The sequence below is a fragment of the Cottoperca gobio genome, chromosome 8, assembly GCF_900634415.1.
Source record: "Cottoperca gobio chromosome 8, fCotGob3.1, whole genome shotgun sequence".
Taxonomy (NCBI): Eukaryota; Metazoa; Chordata; class Actinopteri; order Perciformes; family Bovichtidae; genus Cottoperca; species Cottoperca gobio.
Genome location: NC_041362.1, coordinates 5,253,000 through 5,278,431, shown reverse-complemented (window position 1 = coordinate 5,278,431; position 25,432 = coordinate 5,253,000). Strand labels below are relative to the sequence as shown.

Below are 25,432 nucleotides of genomic sequence, written 5' to 3'. Positions count from 1 at the left end.
TATGTTTTACTCTGTTACATTTATTTGACAGTCGGAGGTACTTTTCAGATTTAGATTTTACAAACATAACGTGATCAATGTATACAACATGATAGTGATATATTAAACTAGCATAGGGCCTATAAAGTAGTTACAATTGGCACTAACTGTAACATTAAATGCTGCTTGTGTGTTAATGCTTCAGTAATATTATTGACATAATTATAACACGGAACAGGACCATTATTACTCAACAAGTACTTTTACTTTTCATACTTTTATAGATGGATTACTAAACTAAAAAAAGTGGTATTGTTACTTTTATTTAAGTAAAATATATGACGGTAATGATCTGACAGCTCATCAACAGAAGCAAGGCTTTTAATTTGAAGGTAAAACCGGAAATCAGTGTTGTTTTCTGTTTAGTTCTTCACTGTTGGCCTCCTCGGTGTCAAGTGGGCTTGTAGCGTTAATTTAACGTACACCTACGACAACAAACAATTTAAACGAGGATTTTTCTTTTATCGACGTTAAAAATATGGATATAACTGAAGACAAGGCTTCTTATTAACGTGTTTGTACGTGGACTGACACGGTGATGTTGCCTCTCTCAGAGAAACTGCCTGTTTCAGGTTGAGTTTTCGGCATGACAGGGTAAGATGAGAGGTGTTTCTGTGAAATTAGAAACATAACATCACTACATTGTATTCGAATATTTCACAGCAATATGCCATAAATGCGATTCCTTTAACTCGAACTAGCTAATATAGTAGCAGGGCTAGCTAGTAAATGCTAACACTAAAAAGTAATGTGAACGTTAGTTGACGTTAAACAGTATTTTGTTTGCGTCTGTGTGTCTTTATGTCCTACGAACGTTAGCTAGCCGTTGTAACGTTGTTTAATGTTTTTTCAAATATAGCTATTATTGCAGTGTTTATTATTGAAGCCTATTTCCGCCAGTAAAAGACAAAATAAGATGAAAACTTAGTTAGCCTTGTGATGTAAAAAAAAAAGATCCTTCAATCATTGTAACGAGAAATGTTCTCAAATTAATGACTATCTCAAAATAAGTTATTATTTTGCGATATTAAGTCATTATTTTAAGATAATGTCATTATTTTTTAGATAATGTTATTATTTTTAGATATTAAATCATTATTTTGGAGATTCATCTTATTTTGTTCTTTTGCAGAAAAAGGCTTTCATAGTGTATAAAGACGCATTTTAACGCTGCTGTGTTATACTATATTATTTTAATATGTGATTATGTTCTATAACATTATATAGTATATTATATTCATATGGTAATTCTATATTAATATGTTAGTCTGGTGTATGTTGTTTACATTTATTAGACTTGCAACTGCATTTTCCATCTGGAGAGCAGTAAAGTCTTAAACTATCTTATCCATTAATTTATATATGTTCTTCTCTTCAACAGAATAAAGACATATATGCAGCAAGTGTTGACATCTCTTTTAAAAGTAAGTATTTTAAGTATCAGTTTGATTCATAAACTGGACCCTTGATGACAGATTGGATTTGTCTCTGTTGACCATGCTGACCAAGTTTGTTTTTTGTATGTTAAAAATCCTCAGGTCAGCATCTCATTACCTTGCTATCAAGATTTCTCATACAGATTTTCAAATGAAAATGGAGGATATGCCCTTGTCAGGCCCAGACAACACCAGGCTGGAAGTGAGAGGATATTTTTCATTTGTAATAAATGTAACTTTTAACACAGACCGATGTTAAGTCTTTCGTCTGTTTCTATGGGGCATCCAGTTTAATTTGGTTTTAATTGATCTTATTCTAGGCCTTGGTCCATGACATCTACTCTGATTTGGTGGAAGATGCCTGTTTGGGCCTTTGTTTTGAGGTGCACCGTGCTGTGAAACAGGGCTATTTCCTCTTGGATGAAACGGACCAAGAGAGCATGAAGGAGTTTGGTTAGTGCCGTGTCTTTCACTTTATTCTGGTCCTTTTTGTGGGGTTTTTTCGTGTGTTTCCTTACAGTATGTGCCTTTTTTTAATACTCTTCCAGAAATTGTGGATCAGCCAGGTGTTGACATATTTGGCCAAGTGTACAATCAGTGGAAAAACAAAGAGTGCGAGTGCCCGAACTGCAAAAGATTGATCGCGGCTTCTCGCTTCGCCCCGCACTTGGAGAAATGTCTCGGCATGGGACGCAACAGCAGTCGCATCGCCAACCGCAGGTCGGTCGGTAAAGGTCATTCAAGAGTGATTTTTGTATTGATCCAAAATTGGTATGATCAGATTGTTTGATTGTTGTTGTTTTTTGTACCTTTTTAACAGGCTAGCCAGCAATAATAACATGAGCAAATCAGAGAGTGATCAGGAAGACAACGATGACCTCAATGATAACGACTGGTCGTATGGGGCAGAGAAAAAAGGTGAGAAAATGGTTTAACTTTAATTTCTACTGTGTCGAGACAATAATTAAGTTGCACTCCAGGTTGCTTCCACATAATAAACAAACGTCTTATTTCCGTGTCACAGCCAAGAAGAGAAAGTCAGATAAGGTATTTGTGTTTGTTTTATAAGTACATTTTATGTATGTTTTAATATGTATAACACGGAATGATTTTCTTTGTGCAGAATCAAAATTCCCCAAGACGATCCAAATCTCTTAAACACAAAAATGGTGAGTCTATTTAGGTTCTTGTATATATTTTTGGTGAAGTTTTAGACCATGCACCTTTCGGAATGTGGTGCACAGGTTTGACATGAACCTGGACCTGGACCTGGTCTGTTCAGCAGTCTTTAAGCCCGGGCATCATTTTGCAGATCATTACGTTCTGTGCACGCATTGTCCTCGGTCACAGGAAGTAGAGTATGGACACCTGCTGCGTAGAGAGGTTATATAAGATTCACCTTTTTGTAGAACAAAAAGTTGGAAGAGTTTTGCACATTTTCCTCCAAACTCTGTACGTGAGTCACGGTGCACAGCAGAATAATGATGTGCAATAATATATTAAACAGTTTATTTGATTATTGGTCAACATCTGTGCGATACATATTCATGTACTGTTGAACAAAACAAATAGTTTGATGTTAACCTGCTAAATTAGGTGTAAAAAGAAGAATGTGTGGTTTTAAAGGGGGTTAAAGCTCATGCAAGAGTTTTTCTATTTACAAGAGAGGATCAAATACTACCTGCTAAGCTGCACGCTACTTTCCAAGTATATAACTTGAAGTGGTTGAAACCGTCTTGATCAAAATTCGATGTCGATTTATGTTCCAGAGAATCAACAGCTGTGTTTTTCCGCAGGTGAGCTTGGGAGCAGCGTCGCTTCAGAGCCTTACAAGGTGACACGTCTTCCTTCGTTCATGTTGCCTGCTGGACCTCAAAGTTCTCCCATCTTGTGGTGTATGTCAGTGCAAGTTTATTGATAATGGCTCTTGATCTGTCTTTCATTTCAGTACAACTATAATACTGGCATCAGTTATGAATCTTTAGGCCCTGATGAAGTCAGATCCCTTTTAACAACGGTGTGTAGCCCAAGCATATCCATCTGTTACACTCTCATTTCTCTAGATAAACTCCCGTTTCAATTAAGCAGATGTTGATCATTTAAGTTGTGTTTGTTTCTACAGCAATGTGGGGTGATCTCTGAGCACACCAAGAAGATGTGCACCAGGTAATTACTGTATACTGTCAGTGACCAGCCTCTAACATTTCATAACCTTAACACCTCATTGCTGCTCTGTCCCATCTGGTCACTGATTGTGTCCGCATCAGCCCGTTCCACGTCCCGTCCTCCCTGTGGCTGCTCCCTGTAAGCAGGCAGGGATGTATAATGCCACCTTGTGTACCACCAGGTCTCAGCGATGTCCCCAGCACACGGACGAACAGAGGAGGGCCGTCAGAGTGTTCCTCCTGGGGCCGTCCGCGTGAGTGTACTCAACAAAATCCTATTTGTGTATGTTGTGACCCTCATGGTGCTGGTGTCTCTGATGGCCTTGCCAGAGATCAGAGCACAACAATGCTGTAGATCAGTGTTGTGAACACTCTGCTACAGAGTTATGACTATCCTCTAACAGAAGCTCGTGACCTTTTATCATTTAAAAAGGTCATGCATGAGCACAAGGGGGTTTCCCCAGCCCGTATAGGCTCTCAGTGGAGTCGCACCTGCACCAAACTGAAACTTTGAACCACAAAGCCCACGTCATGTTTCAAGCTTCAGAAACACGTTGATCAGTATTCATTCATCATTTTAGAGGTTGACATTTTTGGTTTAAAGTGTAAAATTACAATAACAGGACTCTCTGGTTTATCACCAAAAATAAAGAGTGTATTGACGTAGACAAATGATTATCGGCAGACTTATTACAAACATCATGAACTTCCTGCTGTGAAGTTGTAACATATTTAGCTCAGACTTTGTTTCTACTAAAGTAAATCATTCACATATTAACGTTTTAGAAACCACGTTGTCTAATAATAAAAAAAGATATCAAAGCTGATAACATTTCAAACTGCTTCATCAAAAGTGAACTACATGTATATATTTTCACAAGACTCAGTAAAGAGCTACGATATTACCATTCAGAATATGAGGAGGTGAGTATAAATATAAGTAGGTGAGGACATTTCGTCATTTGTATCACTGTGGTCCATCTGAGTTGTGTCCAGTCAGTATCTCTGTCTGGGTTTCATGTAACAGGCCTTCGCTGCCAGATGCAGACGCTGTGGTGGAGAGCGACAGCTTTGACATTCCAGATGGACAGAGCCTGATGAGCCGCCTGCAGTGGGAAGACTCCCCGGATGTTTCACCCACTGACTCGGCCTCATCTAAAGCCAGTAAGGAAGTAACGTGCATTACACTGGAAGGGACAGATCACCCCGAAAATCGAAAACGCATATTTTTCCTCTCGCCTGTCGTGCTATTTAATCGATCTAGATATTTTCAGCGTGAGTTGCCGAGTGTTGGAGATATCGGCTCGTAGAGATGTCTGCCTTCTCTTGCATGGAATGGACCTCGATGGCTTGTTGTTCTCAAAGAGCCAGAAAATAAACATCTTTCAATACACGTCTCTTTCCAGAAATCATGACCCGGTTACTCAATATAATCTGCAGACCTTGTTGTGAGCAGTTTCATGTAGGAACTATTTTCTGTCCCTCTCACAGGCACCAACCATTCAGATTCTAGGAGGCCCAAGAAAACGAAGAGGACGTCCCTCGTTTTGAACAGCGGAGTCGTAGGAGGAGGAGTAAGTCTGACTGGAGGCGGCGGCAGCAGCAGCGCTCAGAGTAATATCAGCTTATCGACCAAAAAAAAGAGGCCCAAACTCTCAGCACCTTCCATTTCCAGTATCTATGATGACTTAAACTAGCACAGGCCTTGTCTGTTAGAGCAGCTCTCGCCTCCTCTATTTAGTCCTTCTGCTCGTACCTACATTTACAGGACGGGGTGAGATTCAACTTGATTTACAGTCGTCACTCTTATTCATCCAGCCTTGGCAAGTAAGTTAATTTTATGACCATTTATCTTTCTGTATTATGAACGCAGTGTTCTAAATGTTGTGGTTAAGAGTCAGAGTCCAAGAAGTACTACGGCGTATAAAGGGTCAATGTAGGTATAAATGTTTTTTGAGAAAGACTTCTGAGATTAAAATCGTACATTTACGAGAAAACACTTTTGTTATCCTCTGAGATTATAAAGTTGAATTCTCTTAAACTAAACAAAAGCGTGATGAAACCAGTGTTGTTCTTTTGCTAAAGGAACCTCATCGCTTCACTTTGCAAGGTTGGATCAACCTCATCTCACCACAGACGCCGCTGCTTGCCACGACTATGCCTGAAGTGGATTACCTAATCAAATTACAATTTGCAATCGGCTTTAGCAATAAGGAAATACTCATTATTTTAGCCCAGAATCAACATATTATCATAAGCGTCCGGACTTAGAAGAGACATTGCAGTAAATTGGTCCTATTCAGTAGAAAACTACATACTGATTTGGATGAAGATGATAGATTTTGTTTATCAGGAACACGATGGACAGATGAAGGATGCCCCCCGCGCACGTGTGCCGTTCCCTGAAAGTGAAGTAATGTGGTTCCTTGACAAAAAAAAAAGAAAGAAATTGACAATACTTCTGAGTTTATTTTCTCGACTAAAGACCCCCCCTCCCCCGACAAATTACAATATTAACAGTGAGTTGTACACCATAAACTGGTTTCACTACAGGCGTTTTGCGACAACATAGCAGGGAAAGAACAGGTGCCATTTAATATTTCTAAGGGCTGCACCTAATTTCAGGGTTCCACCACTGTGCATGCTTGATCACACGCAGAGTTTTACTGATGCACTTAAATGGAACACAGCCATCGTTAACCAAATGAATTGCTTTTCCTGCTATGACCAGTCAAAGATGTCTGCCGTGAAAACTGCCCATTAGGGTTTTAAATCTGTCCAACCTTTTCTGGAGGTTTGTACAAAAGGCCCCTTAACATCTGAATTCCCGATGACCTCTTTTACTTAATCTACTGATTCAAGATTTGATTTGCTATAGTCTGTCAGAAAAGGTTTTTGTTGGCCCTAAACCTTTTGCTCAAAGCTAGAAGAGTCTTGTCTGAAACCTTCAGGTAATGCGATCTGTCCCTCTTTTTATACTCTGTGATCATTTAACTCCGTGTTGAGGAGACGTGTGCTTTAACTGCTTTTAGTTCAACACTTGTCACGTATACTGGAGTACTCATCAGTGGCTTTTTAATTCTAGCATCGTATTGCACAGTGTGTGTGTGTGTTCATTTATATTTTCATAAAACTATGCATCCTAGAATGTGACATTTTTTGTGAAAGTGTGTGTGTGTGCCATTTTGAATATTGAACTTTTTGTTTACATCCCAAAAAATATATTTAAGTTTGTATTTGTCACTGCCTGTAAAGTGATGTGTATATTATTTGTGTGTTAATGCAGATTTTGATATTTCATGAGCCAGTAGGCTCTTGCGGCACATGTACAGTTCATGTATGTATGAGACGGTGAGAAGTAATCATGACTCCAACGTAACTTTCTTTCGGCGGTACAAAACTTGTCTTGTGTATCTTCACTTAGCTTCTGCTTATAGATCACATGCAATAAGTAGATCAGTGCTTCAGTTCTGTTTGTCATTCATGAGTCTGAGTGATAAGTCTGTCAATCTAAATATTTTTATTTTTAATATATTACATGCTTCAGATGCACTATTTCACTCATCTTGCACTTGCAACTTTTCACAGTTGATGTCTTACAGAAGCTTCTTTATTTGTTGTTTTCTTCTTTTCAAACTCAACGGCTTTACAGTTTATTATTGTGGTGTTAGAAGTGCATAGTTGAGTACAAGGATGACGTATTTTGTTTGTATATATCAAGACATCGTCGCTGTAAAATTGAAGGACTGTATGACAATTATTAGGGTGTAGAGAAGGGTTAAGTTGGCAGTGTACTCCATCAGAAGAGCTTGTTGGATGATTGAATAGCTTCGGCATATCCCTCCGCCTCCACCTTTCCGGTGTCAAAATCTCCGAAACGGACGGTCGCACTCACTTCACGCTGTGATTGGTCAGCTGTGCGGAAGTGGATCTCCTCTCTCAAAGGCTCTTTTGGAATTATTCTTTCAGCTATTTTGTCTTTACTGTAAAAAAAACAAACATGAAAAATGGGCAACAACCCCCCCGCCTCACCCGAATAGTTTTCGTACAGTCCCTAAAGTCAAGTAAATTCAGTTTGTTGTCTCTAATGTCATGACAATCTGTCAAAGCCTGATTTCATTTACAGTACTGTTAACACTTCCGCATCTGTTTCCGGTAAGGTCTGTAGTAACTTTGACCGTGCCCTTTTGAATCTTTTCCAGTAAAGTCTTGTGACGTGCACTGAAGATAAATGAACTGTTGTTGAGATACTTTGGTAGGTGTGATTTTTAGATTCTTAAGCCACTTTTTCTTGGATGACGCTAACGGCGGATGTTCTCTTGTGGCTCTGTGTGTGTGTGTGTGTGTGTGCAGTACAAGTGCAATAACAAAGAACGTGATGTTTTGAGTTTACGATATTTTTTCATGCATAAGCACAAATCTGTGGAATGACTGTTTGTTTTTTCGTCACTTCAATGCATACTGGTGTTTGTAGATGAATAAAAACAAACCGTACTCGACAGGCTCACTTCTTGAGATCACAAACAAATAATGAAACAAGTTTGGTTTGAAATGCTTTAATTTGAGACATCACTGAAGCCAGAGCAGTCCAGCATAATCAGGAGGGTTCCTCCAAATCTTTAAGTGCCAGATGCAGGTTCATCTGATTCATTCTATCATTTTATTTACAGAAAATACACAATATATTTACAATATCATCTCAAAAAGTGTCTATTTCCATGTCTAGTGATTATTTAAATGATCCTAATTCTATAGCAACAGTTTTTGAACAACACAAATATTGTCAATGTTCAGCCAGTTCATATTTGCTTATACAGACTCATTCAAATAACACAACATAATGGTAGTTAACCTGGCACACACAGCACAACAGTGAGTGGTTCCAAAAGGTTTTAGATTCTTGCATCTATCAGTTAATAATACTTTTTTTTAACACAAACAGTGGTCTAAAAAAACAAACAAAGACGGACAAAAAAGCATCATGAATCTTTAGCAACAGTAAAAGAGAGGACGAGATAAAGCCAGGAGTGTTTAAATGTGGTGTGAACCACTAAGTCATGTTTGGAGAGGAGCTAAAATGGATCCGTTTCAGCCAAACGTCACTCACTGCAGATTATTATTTACTCCACATATACTGTACAATCACTCATATGTTGTTGTATCTTGGTACATGCACAAACAGGCTCACCCAGCCACCAACACACACTCACTCACTCACACACGCACACACACTGCAGGGATCCAATCAGCTGTTGCATCTGCACCAAGCCCCGTTTTGATTAGTCTGTCTCTCCAGGCGCCGCCTACTGCTATAGTTATTTTTATTCTACCTCATAACATTCAGCTGTAAGTGTGTGTGCCCTCTCTCTGCCTTTTCAGCGGCTGTGCATCCCAAATATCAGAAAGCTGAAGAACACAGTGACTCCCACGAGGGAGATGGTCGCAGGCACGGTGAAGAACTGCCTGTAGTTGATGCGGAAGTACCACACCACGGCCAGTATCACCACAAACACGGGCACCACCAGGCTGCTGGTGCTTATGGCCACACCAGCAGACCTGAATCCTCCAGAGACCCCAGACGCGGCTCCTGCTCCGGCCCCAGACTGAGCCCCTTCCTCTGGAGGAGCCTCGAGCAGGACCTGGGAGATGTGACAGTGGATCACGCTGTTGTGTGTGATGTTTAGGGATAACAGAGTCTTCATGGGATCCTGCAGCAACTGGCCTTGGTAGATGAGTTTTATTTGATGCTCTCGACCTGAGAAGTATTTACTGGAGAAGAAGAGACGAGAAGATGAGTTCAAATATATATAGATACAGATATAGGTAGATTAGTACGGCATTTTGGTACATATGTTTATTTGCTTTCTCGCAGAGTTAGATGAGAAGATCAATACCATTTAGAAACATAAAAACAAGGAGATTTATGTGTTTGACTATTTCTTGGACTTTCTGGAGTCTCTGCTGGTTGCCTGGCGTTTATTAAAACAAACAAATCCCATTCACACAAGCACGGTATAAAAACAATCTCTGTACATATGAAATTGCAAAAACACAATTAAAGCGGTGTCAGGGCCGCACGCACGCACGCACGCACGCACGCACGCACGCACGCACGCACGCACGCACGCACGCACTACATTAATGTGTAAACATGTCAAAAATCCCTATTAGAAAAGTTAGAACCGGCACTATTCTGGTCATGTCCAGCGTCTGCACGAGTGACGCCTCACAAAGGCGGTCGCAGCGCACACTCTGAATTTATAAGCTAAAACTTGGTTTTCCTGTCAACACTGGAAACAGAGTTTTTGAAAATCTTCACTTTGACTGGAGTTTTACAAAAGATTCATTTTCAGTTACCTAAAATGCTATATGGATGTTGAAAAAAGAAAAGAAAAACTGTCTACATGTGGACTATGCCCAACATGTTAAACGATTCCTTTATGCAGGTGGATGGTTGTTTTACCTTTTCAGAACTCCAACTGTATCCTGTGGTTCAACAACAGCTAAATCCTCTGTGTCGTTTAAATACTTCAGACGGACAGAGATGGAAGTGGCCATAGTGGTGGTGGGGGAGATGGTGCTGGACAACACTGGAATATGATTTATAATCTTTTTATCTTCCTCCTCCAGCTCCTCCTCCTCCTCCTCCTCCTCCTCCTCCTCCTCATCTGAAGTATGCAGTCTTCCAGCCTGTGGTTGTTTGCTCTGTATGTCCAGCAGGAGATCAGCCCTAAACCCCTCAGCTCCCTCCCCCATTCCCTCCCCCTCTCCTCTCTCAGTCCCCGGCTCGCCGTCATCCGGCTTGTTCTCCTGAGAAGGTGGAGGAGTCTGCTGCTCAGGGGTGTCGGCGCTGGGAGACCCTCCGCTGTAGCTGTCATGGCCTCCCAGTCCGATCAGAGAGGCGTGAGCACCCACAGTGAGGATGGTGCCCAGTATGTGGTCCCCCCGGTCGGCCACGTGAGTTGAGAGCCAAGCAAAGACGAGGGCTAGGACCAGGAGCAACACACCACCTGCTGCCGTTACCTCATCCTCCATCCCATCCAGCATGGTCAGTGCAAACACTGCCATCTCTGTCCTCCAAACCTGAAGACAGAACACAACAAGTTTATTTATATAGCCCCAAATCACAGATTTGCCTCAATGTAGCACGTATAACCCAACATGTATCATTCCCGCATACTATCGGAACATCTAAACAAACTTGATTTGAATTCAGGGGATTATAATCTGTGTTATTAGTATATAATTACTTCAATTAACATGAGTTATTTTCACAAATAACAATGATATTTCACACGCTATTTGTCAAGTAAAACTTACAGTAATGATTAATCCATATCTAAATAGTTTGACATTATTTTTATGCCAGGTTGCAGCTCTAATATAAACATGTCAGAATATAGAGCATATAAGTATTTATAAATCCTACCCACGGCCTATATGATGACGGTAGAAAACTTTACTTTCGGTTTCTGTTTTTGAAAGGACATGCAATAAAGTGGTGAACAAAATGAAACCATCATAATAAATAATAATAAAAAAAAGCTTTGTCCCAGTGATAAAGTTGTATTCTGATCAGTGAGACAAAGCTACTTTACACAAGACATCGATTATTCCGGTTTCATATATAACACACTATATACACATGTTATAGCTCAGTAGCTACATGTTCGTGTTTGGATTGCAAGCAGATGAATACTCCTTTAGCGAGTTATTACCATGTGTAAAAGTCATAAGCGTTATTTAGGATGAGAGATCCGCATCAGCTAACTACCAGGGCTGGTCAACAGCTGTTTGTTGTAGCTGTGTCGCTATGTCCAAACACCCAGCTGTTCAAAGACGTGTCAACAGTCACGTCTTATGTCACGTTAGTCATTATAATCGACATTTAGGATATATAACCATATATAACCTGTGCTACTAACTTCTTATGCTGTTGTTTATGTTGCTAGCTAGCGAGCTAAGTTAGCTTCCAAGCTAGCCTACCTTGCTAGCTAAAAAAAAAAAAAAAAAAACGACCTTCGGCTGTTTACGACTCGCTCGCGCCGCTCGCTTTTGTTTTTGTCGCAACAGTTTTCAAACTGAACACAGAGCTTGTGTTGAACGTCTGTGCATCGGTGATGTTTTGATATTAAACAATATTACCTGCCAGCTGTTTATAAATCAGAGCATGTTTGAAGACGAGGCTCAATGCTAGCAGTTAGCAGCTGCTCCTTAAAAACCACATAATAAACAGAGAGGCGACGAGATGGCGTGACGTCATCACCGGGCAGTTGGAAGCGCTTGTTTAGGAGACGGGTCGCGCCTGTTGCTCCTCCTGCTCATCCTACAATAACTATAGATACAATTAAATAATGGTGAGGTGTTTACTAAGCTAGGGACCTACTCACAGCGGTGTTATGTAACTAAGTACATTTACTCAAGTACTGTACTTAAGTGCAAATGTGAGGCACTTGTACCTTGTATGCCACTTTATACTTTAAACAATGTATTTGTTGATTTTCAAGACAGATGTCAAGACTTTATTGTTGGAGAATATGTAAATACATCAAATGTGAAAATATAAATAAATTGAAGACATCTCCTTGAGCAACGGATATATGTGAGGCCTATTTACATTGTTCTATGATAAAGCTATGAGGCGTTTACCATTAATATTATATTAATATGTGCTTTCTTTTGTTTTGGAACATTTGATCAAATGGATATATGACTAGTATGAAAATGTTAGAGTTAGATTTATGTCCAGCATATTATATTTTGCAAGTAATACCTCCCTTCAAAACTTTGTAATCTCCTCACACTCCCACATCTTCATGCCACTTTATGTTGTAGCGTATTACAAAACCTAATATTACTACCACTGTCGTTTTGAGGAGTAGTGAATATTTCTCATATGGTCTTCCATTGTGTGTATCGTGTAGTTCAAGCTGTGCATGTAAACTGTAAACTGTAAGCTTCTTTTGTATTGCCCTTCCATGCATTAGTAATGTCACAAAGCATTTGTACAAGCACCTTGTTGCTGAAATTAGTTTTAAAACAATAGTAGTCGGCTAACCAAGCAACACAATACAAATAAATGAAAAGGAAATAATCCAACAGGAGATAAAGTTGTAGTTATTTGTATTTAAATGTGACACACACAAGTATTAGTTATTTTTAAAGTAAACTGAAAAAATAAATATTGTTTCCAAAGAGTTAAAAATATATATATACACAATATGAAGTCACTGGAGCGTCCCGTCGTTACACAGCAGCAGGTAATCCCTCACAGAGCTGGGGATGTCCAGTTCACTGACCGCTGGGAAACACCGGGCTCCGAGGCGCAGGCGTAAAGCACACCGACAGAGATGCTGCAGAGAGCGAGGCTGACCGCTCCGCTGACGCATCAAGTCAAAGAAAGATCGATGCTCCTTAAGGCAGCGGAGGGACAAACAAAAACACTTTAGAGCACTGGATGGAAAACAAGAAGAGAAGACGGGGTTTAAAACGCTGACTCACCTCATATATCTCCGTGGACAGAGAGTCCATCCACTCACAGTGAGGGATGGATGTGTACGAGTTCAGCATCACCTCCAGAGTGGCAGGAGAGAGGACACACTGCTTCAACATCTAGAGAGGACAGAAACATTCATACTCTCTATTCTTTAGAGCATTTCATAACACTGTTGAGTAGGGATGCTGATTATTCTCTAGATTCATCGCTTTGTCTATTAAATGTCAGAAAATAGCGAACATTTTCTCAAGGGGATGTCTTTAAATGTCTTCGTTTGTCAGTAGCAGGACCTCTCTATATTTCGGAGGCAGAAAAAAACGCATTTTCTGCCATTTTTTGCATTAAATATTAAATATCATAAAAGTTCTTTCAGCCTTCGGCTTCAGTATAAAGTTCTTATTTCACATTGTGAATTTGGGGGATTCAACCATTTCTTTGAACCCTTTACTCATCTGTCGACCAGGTGTGCATTAGGAAACAGCTCATCTTTCATGTATCAGTATCATATTGTGTCAGCGGGGTTGTTTTTAACCTTTGGTGAAACAGGCTGCACTCCATGGTTCAGAAGTGAACGTGCTATCGCTTCTGGTTGGTGGCCCGGGTAATCTTCAACCGCCTAAAAGAACAAGAGAAGTGTTAATCCCACTGCCCAATCTTAAAACCTTAATATCTCTAACATCTGACATAACATTAACTAACCCTAACCCTGAGATCCACCCAGCCCTCGTGAACTACCTGTAACAGACAGTCCATTGGTGTGTATCCTGCACAGTTGGCAACATCTGCTTTGGCTCCGTGCCGCAGGAGGACGTCCACAATCCGGGGGCTGCTGTTTGCACAGGCGTTGTGCAGGGGGGTGTGCTGCTTCCTGCCTGCAGTTCTGGGGTCAGCTCCTTCAGCCAGCAGCTTTTGGACCACCCGTAAATAGCGGCCGGCCTCAGAGGGCCTCTCTGCACTGGAGCAGGCAGCGTTCAGAGGGGTCTCCCCCTCTTGATTTGTGGCCAACACATCTGCTCCGTGGCTGAGGAGAAGCTCCACATGCTCCTCCAGGCCTCGCCGGGCCGCCAAGTGCAGAGGTGTGAGCCTCGACTCCCTCATCCTCACACTGACCTCTGCACCTCCGTCTATCAGCAACTCAGCACACCTGGAACAAAAGGTTCATATCTGCAAACACATCTTTCGAGAAAGAAAAGCAGCAAATGTCAATATTTAAGAGGCTGAAAACAGCATTTTCTGCATGAAGATTTTGCTTTAAGGATTAATAGATTATATAGTTGGAAATTATTTTCTGTCAATTAGTTGAGTAATCTTTACAGCTCTAAAACTCATTGACATTAATCTATAGAACAAATGGTTTGTTGTCAGCTCCTCCAGCACTCACTGGAATGACTGGGCGGAGGAGCAGGAGAGGTGAAGAGGAGCGCTGCCGTCTGCAGCCAGCAGTTCAGGATCTGCTCCATGAGAGAGCAGCAGCTGGGCACACACAGCATGGCCGCTCACACAGGCATCATGGAGGGCCGTGCTTCCTCCGGGGTCAGCGTTCACCTCAGCCCCGCGAAACAGCAGCTCCTCCACGCATCCTGAGTGTCCTCTGCTGGCAGCCAGACGTAATGCTGAAGTCTGCTTCACCTTGGAGCTCAGCGTCCACATGCCTGACAGAGGAACAGAAAGAGTGTGTGTCCAGTGTGACAATGTGAGATTGAAATGGGACACCACCACCTCTCCTACACAGGAGCAAGACAACAGATTGTATAGCTGTTGAGCTTCTTTTTGTAGTTGTGTTTGTGTTTCTCTGTGGTTGTGTGTCTCTTTGTCTCTTTGTAGTTTCTTTGAGTCTCTTTGTGGTCATGTTGTGTCTCTTTGTCTCTTTGTAGTTTCTTTGTGTCTCTTTGTGGTCATGTTGTGTCTCTTTGTCTCGTTGTAGTTTCTTTGAGTCTCTTTGTGGTCAGTATTCTCCTGGTGAAGGCCAGGTTGGCCCCTGACACTCAAGAAAAAGGTCTTAAACTCATACCCATCTCTGGAGCCCACACCATATCCTCATGCACCGTCTCCATCAGAGCATTGACCATCGCAGGGTCCTTCAGCACCGCGTACACTCCTTTCATGTCCCCGCACATGAAAGTATTGTGGACGGCCGCGTCTCTACACCGGACCTGGGGTGGGGGGGCCCGGACCTCCTGGAGCCGCTGCTGCCTGGGAGGAGGCCTGGGGGCCCTGGGCAGCGGCGCCCTGGTCATCGCTCTCCTATGAGCCAACGCTCGCCGAGCGTCCTCCCACTCCTGGAGCTCCTGCTCCAGCCTCAAGGAGCGCAGTGAGCTAGGAGTGAACGGAAACGAGTCCTTTGACATGGCACCTGAAAGTGAGCCCACCGGAAAGTTATAACTCCCACAAACCATTGCAAAGTAGCACAACACAACAGGAAATGGGGAAATAAATCAGCTCTGGTGAAGAGTGGGACTATGTGGAATACTAAATAAGCTTCTGTCATGTGTGTATGTTTTGTTTGTTTGGGTCGATTAGGACTGTAATAACTTAATACATTTAGTTTTGTCTCTTGTTATCTTGATTTTATTTTATTTTTGTCCACACAGTAAACAGTTCAGAGAAAATGTCAGCCTGCAGCCTCTACTCACCTTCACAGGAGTCACAAGGGTCCCAGCAGAGGTCACGTAAAAACTTTCATAATTTAAATCAGTCTTTCCTTTTATGTCAAATGTTACAACTCAAAATGAAATGCTCTTCCTTTATGGACACAGACGCAAGCCTGTTGCTCAAATACAACTTCAGCACTAGTTATTATTGGATCAGCATGAAAGCTGATACTTGTATTACACCACACGGCCACCAGATAGCAGTATTGATCTGGTATCATCGAAACCAAAGAACCAAGAAATATCAAGATAAAATGTTTCACCACTTGTCCCCATTTCACAGTTTTAAACGTAAACATTACTCTAAATGTGTCCCTGTGTATTTCATGTTGCAGTGTAACTAAGTAAATGGATGTTGTAAAAAGAAGAAGATTTTGAGATACTAATACATTATTTCTTGAATGTTTGTCATTATTTTCAGATACTAGCTCATTATTTCGAAAACGTTTTTGATTATAATAACTTACAGGAGTAGTTTCCCCCCCCCCCCCGCTCACATAGACGTAAGTGAGTTTCTATATAGGTGTCCACTCACTGTTCGTGGTACATGATATATTTTGTATTGTTTCATTTCAAGTGTTGATTTTTGTTACTTTACTTTTTCACAGGTAGAATATTCCCAGTGCTCCAACATTGGAAGGTATAGTCTTTGAGCACAAATGGGTTAATGAATATCCACTCATATGAGTAAACTGTTTTAATTCAACGTAGGAATAAAGAAAAAATGCAGCAAAATCGGTGCAGTTTTAGCTCAAATCAAACAGATACAAAGACACTTGGATTGCGGGCAGTAGGAGGGAACCATCTCGCTCTACTTCAACACTCTTTGTAAAAACACACCTACGTCATTACGTGTTTGAACGTGGCGGCGCGGTCCCTAGCAGCAGCTCAGCCCACCTAAAGTTTTCACTTCGCTCTCTGGCTAAAGTAAAGACATGGGAACGAAACAAATCATTACAGTTACACGCAGGTATTTAATGACACTCAATGTCTCACTAAGTTTGGTGTGCAAACGGATCAAATACGGCTTTCATCGCGATATCTCACGACTGCGATGGTAAGTGAACTAATAAAGCAAACTAAAAACAATCTGAGCTAACTAAGCTAACTAAGCTAACAAGACGTTTAATGCACATATTAGTTTATGACACATGTTTATTAGTTGCAGCTGGACATTTATAGCTGTGAAGACATCAGTGTGTTGTTACCTCTGTTACAGACGTGCAAACTAAGTGGCCTGTTCAGCATTGGAGAGGACTTTGATGATGAGGTGAAGACACACACACACACACACACACTCACACTCACACTCACACACACACACACACACAAACACACCTGATTTTACTTAACTGTCAGGGAAGATAGTGGTGGAAGAAGTATTCAGATCCTTTACTAAGTAAACAGTACTATGTTACTTCAGTAAAATCGTCTAAGTATAATCAGGAACATGTACTTGGAGTATTAAAAGTATAAGTACATAGTGTTAGTCAGTCAACTCATTCATTAATCGACTAGTCATTTCAGCTACTATCATATATATAAACTCTTCTTGTGTTTTGTGTGTAATTTGTAAAGTAACCAAGGCTGTCAGATGCATGTAAACCTGGGTCACAGGGAGGCTTTCAGTCAACTCAGCACTTTTACAATCACTAAGATTTGTCTTCTTTTCTGTATTTAGATATTTCTTACTCTGCCTGTTTTTATTATTTTATTTAAAGATCACTCCTCACCTATTACTTTATTTAATGACCTAATAACTCCAATGTTACATGTGCAACTGTAAGAAAGTATGACAATGAGTGTTGAATGCACAAGTGAAATATAAACACTCAATAAAACAACATTTGAGAGAAAAAAAGATTAGAAAAATTATATAGTATTTGAGTAAATGCACTTAGTTACGTTCCACCACTGTGATAATGATCCTCCTTCTGTTCCCCCTTTCTCACACTGTGTGTGTGTGTGTGTGTGTGTTTCCAAGGACCTGCTCGGGACAGACTGGGCTGTCCGCTCAGCGTCTGGATCAGCCGATGTGGCAGCTGCTGTGTCATCCTGCGCGCTGCGGGCTTCCTCTGTTTCTCACAGAGAGCCGGAGAAGAACTGCCTTCAGCAGACCGGAGAAAGATCGGCCGCCCTGTGTAATGGCACGGCATCAAGGAGCAGCACGCACACTGCTGCTGCTGGACAAACTGTTGCGCTGGGTTTGAGACGGCCCTCCTCCTGCTTCTCATCCGCTCAGCCCCGTCCTCACACACTGAATAACTCTCAGCCTAATTTGGCATCACAACAGAGTCATGGCGACACGACGGGGCCGCCGAAGCCCTGCGTGGCTCAGGATGATTTTGATGATTGGGATGTTGACCTGGCAGACCTGGATGAGTGTGACGGGCAGACGGGGCAGCCTCCTGCTGCAACAACACCTGCACCCGCGGTTAATCCTGCATCTTCAGCCAAAACGCTGCGACCCCCGACCTGCGGAGGGATTCAGACGCAACCTAATCGCACCCTGAGAGACTTCAGCACTGCTCGCCAGGCTCCTGGCTCATCTAGTCATAAACTAGCTCCTCGAATCTGCTCCACTCCCGTTCTGCGATCTCCAAATCCCCGCCCCGCTTTCCTGTCAGCCTCTCCACACAATCCGAGGGTTTTCCCTGGCCTGACTGCGTCTTCTCCCGCCCCCAGCCCCATTTCCAGGACACTCAACAGGCCCCAGAGACCGTGGGCAACGCCCAGTACCCTCCCCTCAGGGCGGCGTCCTCTTTGAGACGGTCTCCCCAGCGTCCTCTTCCTCCACGTCTGTGAGCCCTCATCCCCATCACACCCCGGTCCTCACCAACCGCCTGGTCCAGTTGGTATCAGCCTCCAATAAGCTTCCTAAGAAGAGGCTTCGCTCCGAGCATCACCTGCCCAGAACCCGACGCTTCCCCGGCCCCGCTGGATTCCTGCCGCAGCAGGTAAGATAAATGGACATGACCTCGATCATTTTGACGTTATCGGCTTGCAGGTATCCAGTCAGCTGGAGTCGCTGTTTGTGTCCGCCTGGTTGCAGTGTGTCGACGGTGCCTCCTGTTGAAATGAAAGTCCCACAGCAGTGAACTCACGTGTGAACTCGCCCTCATGGTCAGAAATGACGCCGCTGCTCTGTGGTTTTGTCACCTAAGCTCTAATGAAATGACCGTCAAGGAAAAGTGATCTGTAACATGTTTTTGTTTTTCCTCCATGGCGCCGTTTTTAATAATTGAATTCTTCTCCCTCAGCTGCAGGGTCAGCGCCTGGACGACATTGTGGTTTCTGTCCCTCAGACTCCTGCTCACGGCGCCGTGGCCCGGTCGCCAAGCCAGGTAATAAAAGCACAGACATTTGTTATTTTTTTCAAAAATGTAAAGATGTTTTCACACTAGACCAATAAATAAGCAAAATGAAGTGACGACCTGCGGGGGATGTACTCAGACAACCCCAGGGAGCACTTGTGAAGAGGCACAATAACCATCGACCACTTACGTTTGTCTCGCCAAAGTGTGGGGAGAAGTTTGTGTGCCGACAGAGCGAGCTCTAGAGTGGCTGATTGTGAGCGTTTAAACCTGTTCGGTTCGATTTTTCAAGGGCTCCAGCTCACAGACCGAAGAAGACGAGTTCAGCGGCGGTGCTTGGTCAGCGATGAAGGCAGAGATGGGATTGGATGAGAGGAACCCCTCGTGCTTCCTGCACTCCTACAGTGTGGTCATGGTGCTTCGAAAGGTGACTGTTCCAACGTCTTTTGTTGTTCCCTTACAAACAAAAGTGTCGTTGTTCTTCTCTCGTGAATTTCTGAGTTTATAATCTCAGAGAATATTCAAGTTGTTTTACTCGTCTCTTTAATCGCGGACGTTCCTCTGAATATTACCCTCTCCATGTAGGCTACGTGTCCCTAACACACCCTGAGTCGGCCCTACATTATACTAGTCCAGTCCAAACATGTGCAATAAGTGCGTCTGTATTTAGGTCAAGCCGTCGTTTTATTATTTATCCTCCATCATAACAGACTGCGTGTCGCTGCTGGAGGTCCATTGGCGTAATCGGGACAAATGGAGAAGCTGTACTGGAGGTTTCTGTAATTACAAACCGGACGATCACTCATCAATCACTCTGATGGAGTCTCTCTCTCTCTCTCTCTCTCTCTCTCTCTCTCTCTCTCTCTCTCTCTCTCTCTCCCCCCCCCCCCCCCCCCCCCCCCCTCCGTGTGTCGACGTCTGTGGAATAACTGGCCAGTGTTCAGTCGTCGGGAGCTCGTCAACGTGTTGCTCTCTGTTGACGCAGGCTGAGCTCATTCAGGTTAAGCTGTTTACATGAACCTCGGTTTGCCAAAATCCCCCGTTTGCATGAATAAACAAATGAACACGCAGCCCTCCCCACTTCTGTTGACTGAACATGTTGCGTCTGATGCAGCGTACAGAGACGATGATCTCAGCAGGACATGATGTTCAATCATCTTCAGAGTTTGTGGTTTCCGGCAGGGATCATTTATTGAAACGCATTTTAAACCTAAATAAATAATCTGTGGCGCTGCGGTGTCTTTCTCAAAGCCACCACAAGATGGCGCCATAAACAAGTGTTTAAAGAAATGATAAAATAAACATATACAGGCCAGTTAAAGTCTGTATACCTGCCTCGAGAAGACAAACAGCATTGTTATTGACGAGGAATTTCATGGCGAGAATACAAAACTATAAATGTGTTGCATGTTTGGTTTGTTTGGAGGATTTCACTCGATTTCTATCAGTTTCATTGATAAATCGATGAAACGTTGAGGACATCACCTCACAGCAATTATGTCGTGATCGCATTCATTTAAAGATTGCTTTCTCGAGTAATCAATCGATCATTTTGTCTCTAAAATGCCAGAAAATAGTTAATAAAAATGCTTATTAGATGATTTAGATTCGACCTCATTGTCTGTGCACAGATGCTGAGATAATAAAGTGAAGTTTAGCATCTCCCAAGTCCCAAAATATTCCCTTTACTATCATGTGACAAACTTAATAACTTTAACCAGCAAGTGTTTGAGGATTGGGTTTGAAAGATGACTTGATTTTAAACATTTTAAGATTATTTGATGATCAGAAATAGATGCGAGCCTCCTCGGAGTTAATGTACTGAGTTATTTATGTGTTGTTTGTTTTTCCCTCGACATTGTAGGCTGCACTGAAACGTCTGGCGAAAAACAAAGTGCCCAACATGGCCGTGCTCCTGAAGAGCATCATCCACACACACGCCGATGCCAAGGCTGTGTTTAAAGACCCAACAGGTAGAGGACACGTCAGTCTTTCAACAGTACTTGATGTAACCACATGCGTGTTCATGGTGACGAAGCTGCAGATTCATATTTATTAATGGACGTTTAATGGATTTAAATGTAATGGATTTAGATTTAAATTGTTGCAGGAGTTAGAAGTGTGTTGCACCATCAGTAATCGTGCGACGTGACGCCGGATGAAGAGCTGGTTCACGTTTGCTCACTGAGAACTCGCCCGATTGAGCTCCAAGTGGTACGAGAGCAGCCGCAGTCTCACGCTCGATCTCACACACACACACACACACACACACACACACACACACAGATGTGACGTGTATAAACTGTACACGCTCATCTGCCTTGTTCTTCTTTCCTTTGCCTCTTTTTATTTTATTTGTACTTCTCCTGCTCCGTCTTGAGCCTCCTCCTCTGAATCCTAGCTGGTTGCCATGGCCCCCAGAGAGCAGCCGCACGCGGTGTGCCTGATTATTAACACTCAGGAGTGGATGTTGTAGCGAACACGGGACTTAAGTGCTTATTAGTGATTCAATTGTAGTAGATTGGCATCAGCAGTGGGAGGGTTTTAAGTGCTTGTGACACCACGAGGGAGCGTTCTGTCAGTAATGTGCCTCCCACCTGCTGACAGGTTTGTCTCCAGCAGGCAGTTATCTCACAAACTGGTGTGTGTGTATATGTGTATGTGTATATGTATATGTATATATATATATTATATATATAAAAAATCTCAGACAGTTTGTCAGACAGGTGAGCATTTGAAAGATGTAGATGTTGGCTGCAGCTACACATTCTGGTTCTGCGACATCAATTTAGATCCTTTTATTCTTTGACCACCGTGAGTGCAGTGCTCCGTCTGTGGCGTACCGTACTAAAAGGAAAATGTAATATTGAAAGAGGATTGCGTGCACATTAAGTGGGCGAGCATTGGCTGTTTTTAATCGACTGTTCATTTCTCTCAATGTTGTGTTCATGATATTTCCGACTGAAGGGGAGATTGAGGGAACGGTTCATCGGCGTCTCCTGGAGGACCGAGTGGAGGAGCTGAAGGTCGGAGCCGTTCTCCTGCTCAAACAAGTGAGACTCACCGCTCCCGTTACTTTAACTGCAGCATTTAAGCTTAAAGTTCCTCCGAGGAACTTTTAACTGGTTATAAAACAGTTTCAGTATCTTTAACCTAAACGTATAGTAGTTACAAACCCGCTCTGTGGACAGGTGGGTGTGTTTTCTCCCTCGCATCGTAACCATTACCTGAACGTGACCCCCAACAACCTGCTGAGGATCTACCGCCCTGATGGAGTCAGTCTGTCCTCCACTCAGCTCGTCCTGGTGAGCTCCGCTGAGAACCAGAATAGCAAAGTCCCGACAAATATAAAATCTATCATTCAGAATAACCCGTCAAGCTGTCCCCTCCCTATCCAGGAGCCGATGTCGTCCGCTGGTCCTTCCCCCGGCGTCCTCCGGGAGCACGTGTCTCAGATGCAGCTGGTCTTTGACGAGGAGGATGACGACGAGGGACGAGAGGGGGAGAAATGCTCAGAGGGAGGCGAAGGCCCAAAAGCCCAGAGAGACACTCGAGCCGGCTGCAGCAGAGATCCCGCTGGGAACCCGGCAGCACAGGACTCAGGCTGGGACGCAGGTGGGGGCTTCCTATGTGCCATAACGTTTGGGGGGGGGGAAGAGAGAGAGGAGAGGAGAGAGAAGAGAGAGAAGAGAAAAGAGAGGAGAGAGAGGAGAGAGAGGAGAGAGGAGAAGGAGGATGAGGAGAGAGAAGAGAGGAGGAAAGAGAGGAGAAGCTAATCGAGAACTCCAGCCGAGAAGGATCTCCTCTCTCACATCTCTCCTCCTCCTCTCCCTCTCTCTCCTCTCTCTCCCTCATCTAGGGAGAAAGAAGAAGATCCTCTTCGGAGACATGGAGAGGGAGCGAGAGCTCGAGAGCGAGCGCGCTGAAAATATCCCTCTCTCTCGCTGATCGACCTCGAGCCTCTCTTTTCCGGGAGGAGAGAGAGAGATATTCCTTTCTAGTGGCTTCCTGCGGTTGCCGGGTGTAAACACCAGGAGAATAATGTTAATAATGATATTAACTGTTCAGCACTCCATCTGCAGCTAATCAATGTTTTCAGTTTTAATTTATTCTATTCAGGCAGTAAGTAAACAAAAACAATCAGTGCGGCAGCGTTGGTGCCCCCCCCCCCCCCCTCTCTCATAGCTTCTTTAGTCTTTAATCGGTAATGCATAAACAAATAAACGCTCTAAATGTCAATAAAGGAGATTTCTTCACGCCCCATATTGAACGGACAAATGCAACCGTAAAACTCGCTGCACAGAAACCAAAATGAGACTCTTGGTTGGTCCTTTGCACAGTTCCACCATCATTCACTCAGGTTTGGGTGAGATGAACCCGTAATGCACAGAGTTAGATGTGAAAACATTTCCTGCAGGCTGCTTCTCCACACTTTGTCTCTCTGTGCGCCCGCTGAGGACACCGGCTGAGCGGCTCGAGACCAAAAAAAACATAACGCTGAATGGTCCAGAAGTCTTGAGAGGTTAGCCAGAGACAGACACACACACACACACACACACACACACACACACAACATGTTTCTATCTAACAATATTCTTCTTTAAACCATATTTGTATCTTCAGAATCCAGAAAAAAACAGTTTGCTCTCCTGCTTGTCGCACACACTCACTCACACACTCACACACACACACACACACACACCTGTGTGAACGGGGCGGTCAACCAGCAACCGAACACAACTGCCCATATATTCGTCATGGAAAGCTGATTCAATTAAAAAAAGCAAATTTGTTCAAGGATTCTTATTTTTATTTTTTATGGTGACGACGTCAAAGCTTTATTCCAAAACCTCAATAGAAGCTCCAAATGTAAAAAGAAGAAGAAGAAGTCATTTGGTGCAGCCTTTATTGACAACAAATAGCCGAATGCTTAAGGCTCAGAATATCTGCCCTCGTTTCCCCGTCTGCCGCCGTTACTCTCTGCTGTCCATTAAAGCTCCACATCTCACATCTCCATGAAACCTTTACTTTCCAACTCTTAGTGCAGACGGGTAAGGGTTTCTCCCGGTTGAACTGGGAGTGCATTTGATGAGAATGACACACTTTCTCATCTCTTAAACGTATCGATTGTGTGTTTTGCAGATGATGACCTGGATGAACTGCTGGGAGAGTTACCTGAGGACACCTACAGCCTCTGACGTTACATCAACAGACCCTCTGTGCCGATGATCTGCGCCGTACCACCGAGTGGAGTTATTGCACAGCTGACCAGTGAAGATGCTATCCTTTAGTTCTCCTGATTTCCAAATCAAAATTGTCTGACCACTGAAGAACTTGCGACAATGTGTACATGTTGTAAAGACGTTTTTGATAAGCAGTTGATAAATAATTAACTTGTTGTTACTGTCATTTCTCTGCATCACTGATGATTGATGTGTTATGAGAAGGAGTCGCTCGAACACAAGCTCATTAATTAATTAATTAATTACAAATCAGCTGTTTGATTTCAGCTTCACGTCTTATATTCTGGTAAAGAATATAATCAGTCTGTGATTGCCCGCGTTTGTGTGTTGGGGATGCAACTCAACCTCTCATTGTTATCTATTGTTGCACTTTGCTTGAGTGACCTTGACATGAACAGCATTGATTCGCTGATCGTACAAAATGAAAGCAAGGTGAAGCTTCTTCGTTTAGCGTCTGTGTCTCCGAGTGGAGGAGGTTCAGTGTGACACAGATTGTTTGCCGTGCATTAGCAGGAGTGTCTTGTTGATTGCTTGACCAATAAAGTGTTAACCAAGCCCTCTCTGCCCGAGCCCGAGCGTCAGGGTGGAGTCGCACACGCTCTTATAGAGGCTCTCCCAAGCTTTGCCTCACTGTAAAAATCAGGTTAATCCCCTGCCCCCTTGTCGCTTGGTGTATAATGCAGCTGCTGAAATTGCCTGGTGTCTGTTTGAAAGAGGAAATGAGGTGCATTTTATATTATCCCAAATTCAGTTTGCTCTTAGTTTGGCTGAAATAAGTACAATAGTACAGTCCCTAAGTATTTGGACCAGGGCTGCAGCCATCCAGTTCATCTGTCTGGTGTGATCTATACAATGTGCCAATATAGTGAAAAGCATCCATCCTCGTTTCTCCAAGTCCAAGGTGATGTCTTTAAATGTCTCGTCTTGCCAGTCCAAGTCCCAAAGATATTCAGTTTAATATGATGGAAAACCGAGAACAGCAGCTTTGGAGCCCCAGGATTAGGAACTAGTGCACGGACATATTTACCCATACTGACTGTAATGGTGAACTTCATTCTAATAGCTGATGAGCCAAAAGAGTTGAACAG

General features: G+C 42.9%; 4 protein-coding genes across 8 annotated transcripts; 2 read left to right on the top strand and 2 right to left on the bottom strand.

Annotated features, from left to right (window-relative positions):
* Positions 1–402: 402 nt before the first annotated feature.
* atxn7l3a (ataxin 7 like 3a) lies at positions 403–8,179 on the top strand. 3 transcript variants are annotated; one of them, XR_003832716.1, is made up of 15 exons: positions 403–633; positions 1,421–1,463; positions 1,578–1,677; positions 1,796–1,928; positions 2,024–2,195; positions 2,296–2,393; positions 2,500–2,522; positions 2,599–2,644; positions 3,272–3,309; positions 3,424–3,492; positions 3,598–3,641; positions 3,823–3,894; positions 4,668–4,804; positions 5,132–5,467; positions 5,726–8,179. XR_003832716.1 is itself a non-coding variant. In XM_029438428.1 (14 exons), exons 3-14 carry the CDS (start codon positions 1,627–1,629, stop codon positions 5,335–5,337), a joined length of 1,089 nt encoding a protein of 362 aa, XP_029294288.1. In that variant the 5' UTR covers positions 403–633; positions 1,421–1,463; positions 1,578–1,626; the 3' UTR covers positions 5,338–8,179. The 3 variants fall into 3 exon arrangements, 1 of the variants encoding a protein (XP_029294288.1); XR_003832717.1 differs by lacking the exon at positions 5,726–8,179 and having other exon boundaries at positions 3,743–3,894; positions 5,132–5,273; XM_029438428.1 differs by having other exon boundaries at positions 5,132–8,179.
* A 1-nt stretch (position 8,180) lies between these two features.
* Positions 8,181–11,949, bottom strand: tmub2 (transmembrane and ubiquitin-like domain containing 2). The gene is made up of 3 exons (XM_029438429.1): positions 11,786–11,949; positions 10,104–10,723; positions 8,181–9,409 (listed from the first exon to the last, which is right to left on the bottom strand). Exons 2-3 carry the CDS (start codon positions 10,706–10,708, stop codon positions 9,016–9,018), a joined length of 999 nt encoding a protein of 332 aa, XP_029294289.1. The 5' UTR covers positions 10,709–10,723; positions 11,786–11,949; the 3' UTR covers positions 8,181–9,015.
* A 718-nt stretch (positions 11,950–12,667) lies between these two features.
* On the bottom strand, positions 12,668–16,719 carry asb16 (ankyrin repeat and SOCS box containing 16). 3 transcript variants are annotated; one of them, XM_029438425.1, is made up of 7 exons: positions 15,770–15,912; positions 15,148–15,489; positions 14,518–14,788; positions 13,872–14,280; positions 13,669–13,752; positions 13,142–13,252; positions 12,668–13,053 (listed from the first exon to the last, which is right to left on the bottom strand). In XM_029438425.1, the coding sequence occupies exons 2-7, from the start codon at positions 15,482–15,484 to the stop codon at positions 12,868–12,870; spliced, it is 1,398 nt and encodes a 465-aa protein (XP_029294285.1). In that variant the 5' UTR covers positions 15,485–15,489; positions 15,770–15,912; the 3' UTR covers positions 12,668–12,867. The 3 variants fall into 3 exon arrangements, with proteins under 3 accessions (XP_029294285.1, XP_029294287.1, XP_029294286.1); XM_029438427.1 differs by having other exon boundaries at positions 12,668–13,050; XM_029438426.1 differs by lacking the exon at positions 15,770–15,912 and adding an exon at positions 16,632–16,719 and having other exon boundaries at positions 12,868–13,053.
* On the top strand, positions 16,703–24,499 carry hrob (homologous recombination factor with OB-fold). Its single transcript, XM_029438423.1, is given in 11 exon segments — positions 16,703–16,844; positions 17,007–17,057; positions 17,772–18,527; positions 18,529–18,744; positions 19,048–19,131; positions 19,394–19,528; positions 20,966–21,074; positions 22,069–22,154; positions 22,293–22,406; positions 22,500–22,716; positions 24,244–24,499. Coding segments are annotated over 11 exon segments (1,827 nt in total). The 5' UTR covers positions 16,703–16,841; the 3' UTR covers positions 24,300–24,499.
* Positions 24,500–25,432: the final 933 nt, after the last annotated feature.

Coding starts and splice junctions, on each gene's coding strand:
- atxn7l3a (XM_029438428.1), top strand. CDS start 1,627: ATGAAAATGGAGGATATGCCCTTGTCAGGCCCAGACAACACCAGGCTG. Junction 2,196..2,295: donor AGTCGCATCGCCAACCGCAG/GTCGGTCGGTAA, acceptor CCTTTTTAACAG/GCTAGCCAGCAATAATAACA. Junction 3,895..4,667: donor TTCCTCCTGGGGCCGTCCGC/GTGAGTGTACTC, acceptor TTCATGTAACAG/GCCTTCGCTGCCAGATGCAG.
- tmub2 (XM_029438429.1), bottom strand. CDS start 10,708: ATGGCAGTGTTTGCACTGACCATGCTGGATGGGATGGAGGATGAGGTA. Junction 9,410..10,103: donor ACAGTTGGAGTTCTGAAAAG/GTAAAACAACCA, acceptor CTTCTTCTCCAG/TAAATACTTCTCAGGTCGAG.
- asb16 (XM_029438426.1), bottom strand. CDS start 15,484: ATGTCAAAGGACTCGTTTCCGTTCACTCCTAGCTCACTGCGCTCCTTG. Junction 13,753..13,871: donor CAATGGACTGTCTGTTACAG/GTAGTTCACGAG, acceptor TTGTTCTTTTAG/GCGGTTGAAGATTACCCGGG. Junction 13,253..13,668: donor TGCAGCCTGTTTCACCAAAG/GTTAAAAACAAC, acceptor TGTCCTCTCTAG/ATGTTGAAGCAGTGTGTCCT.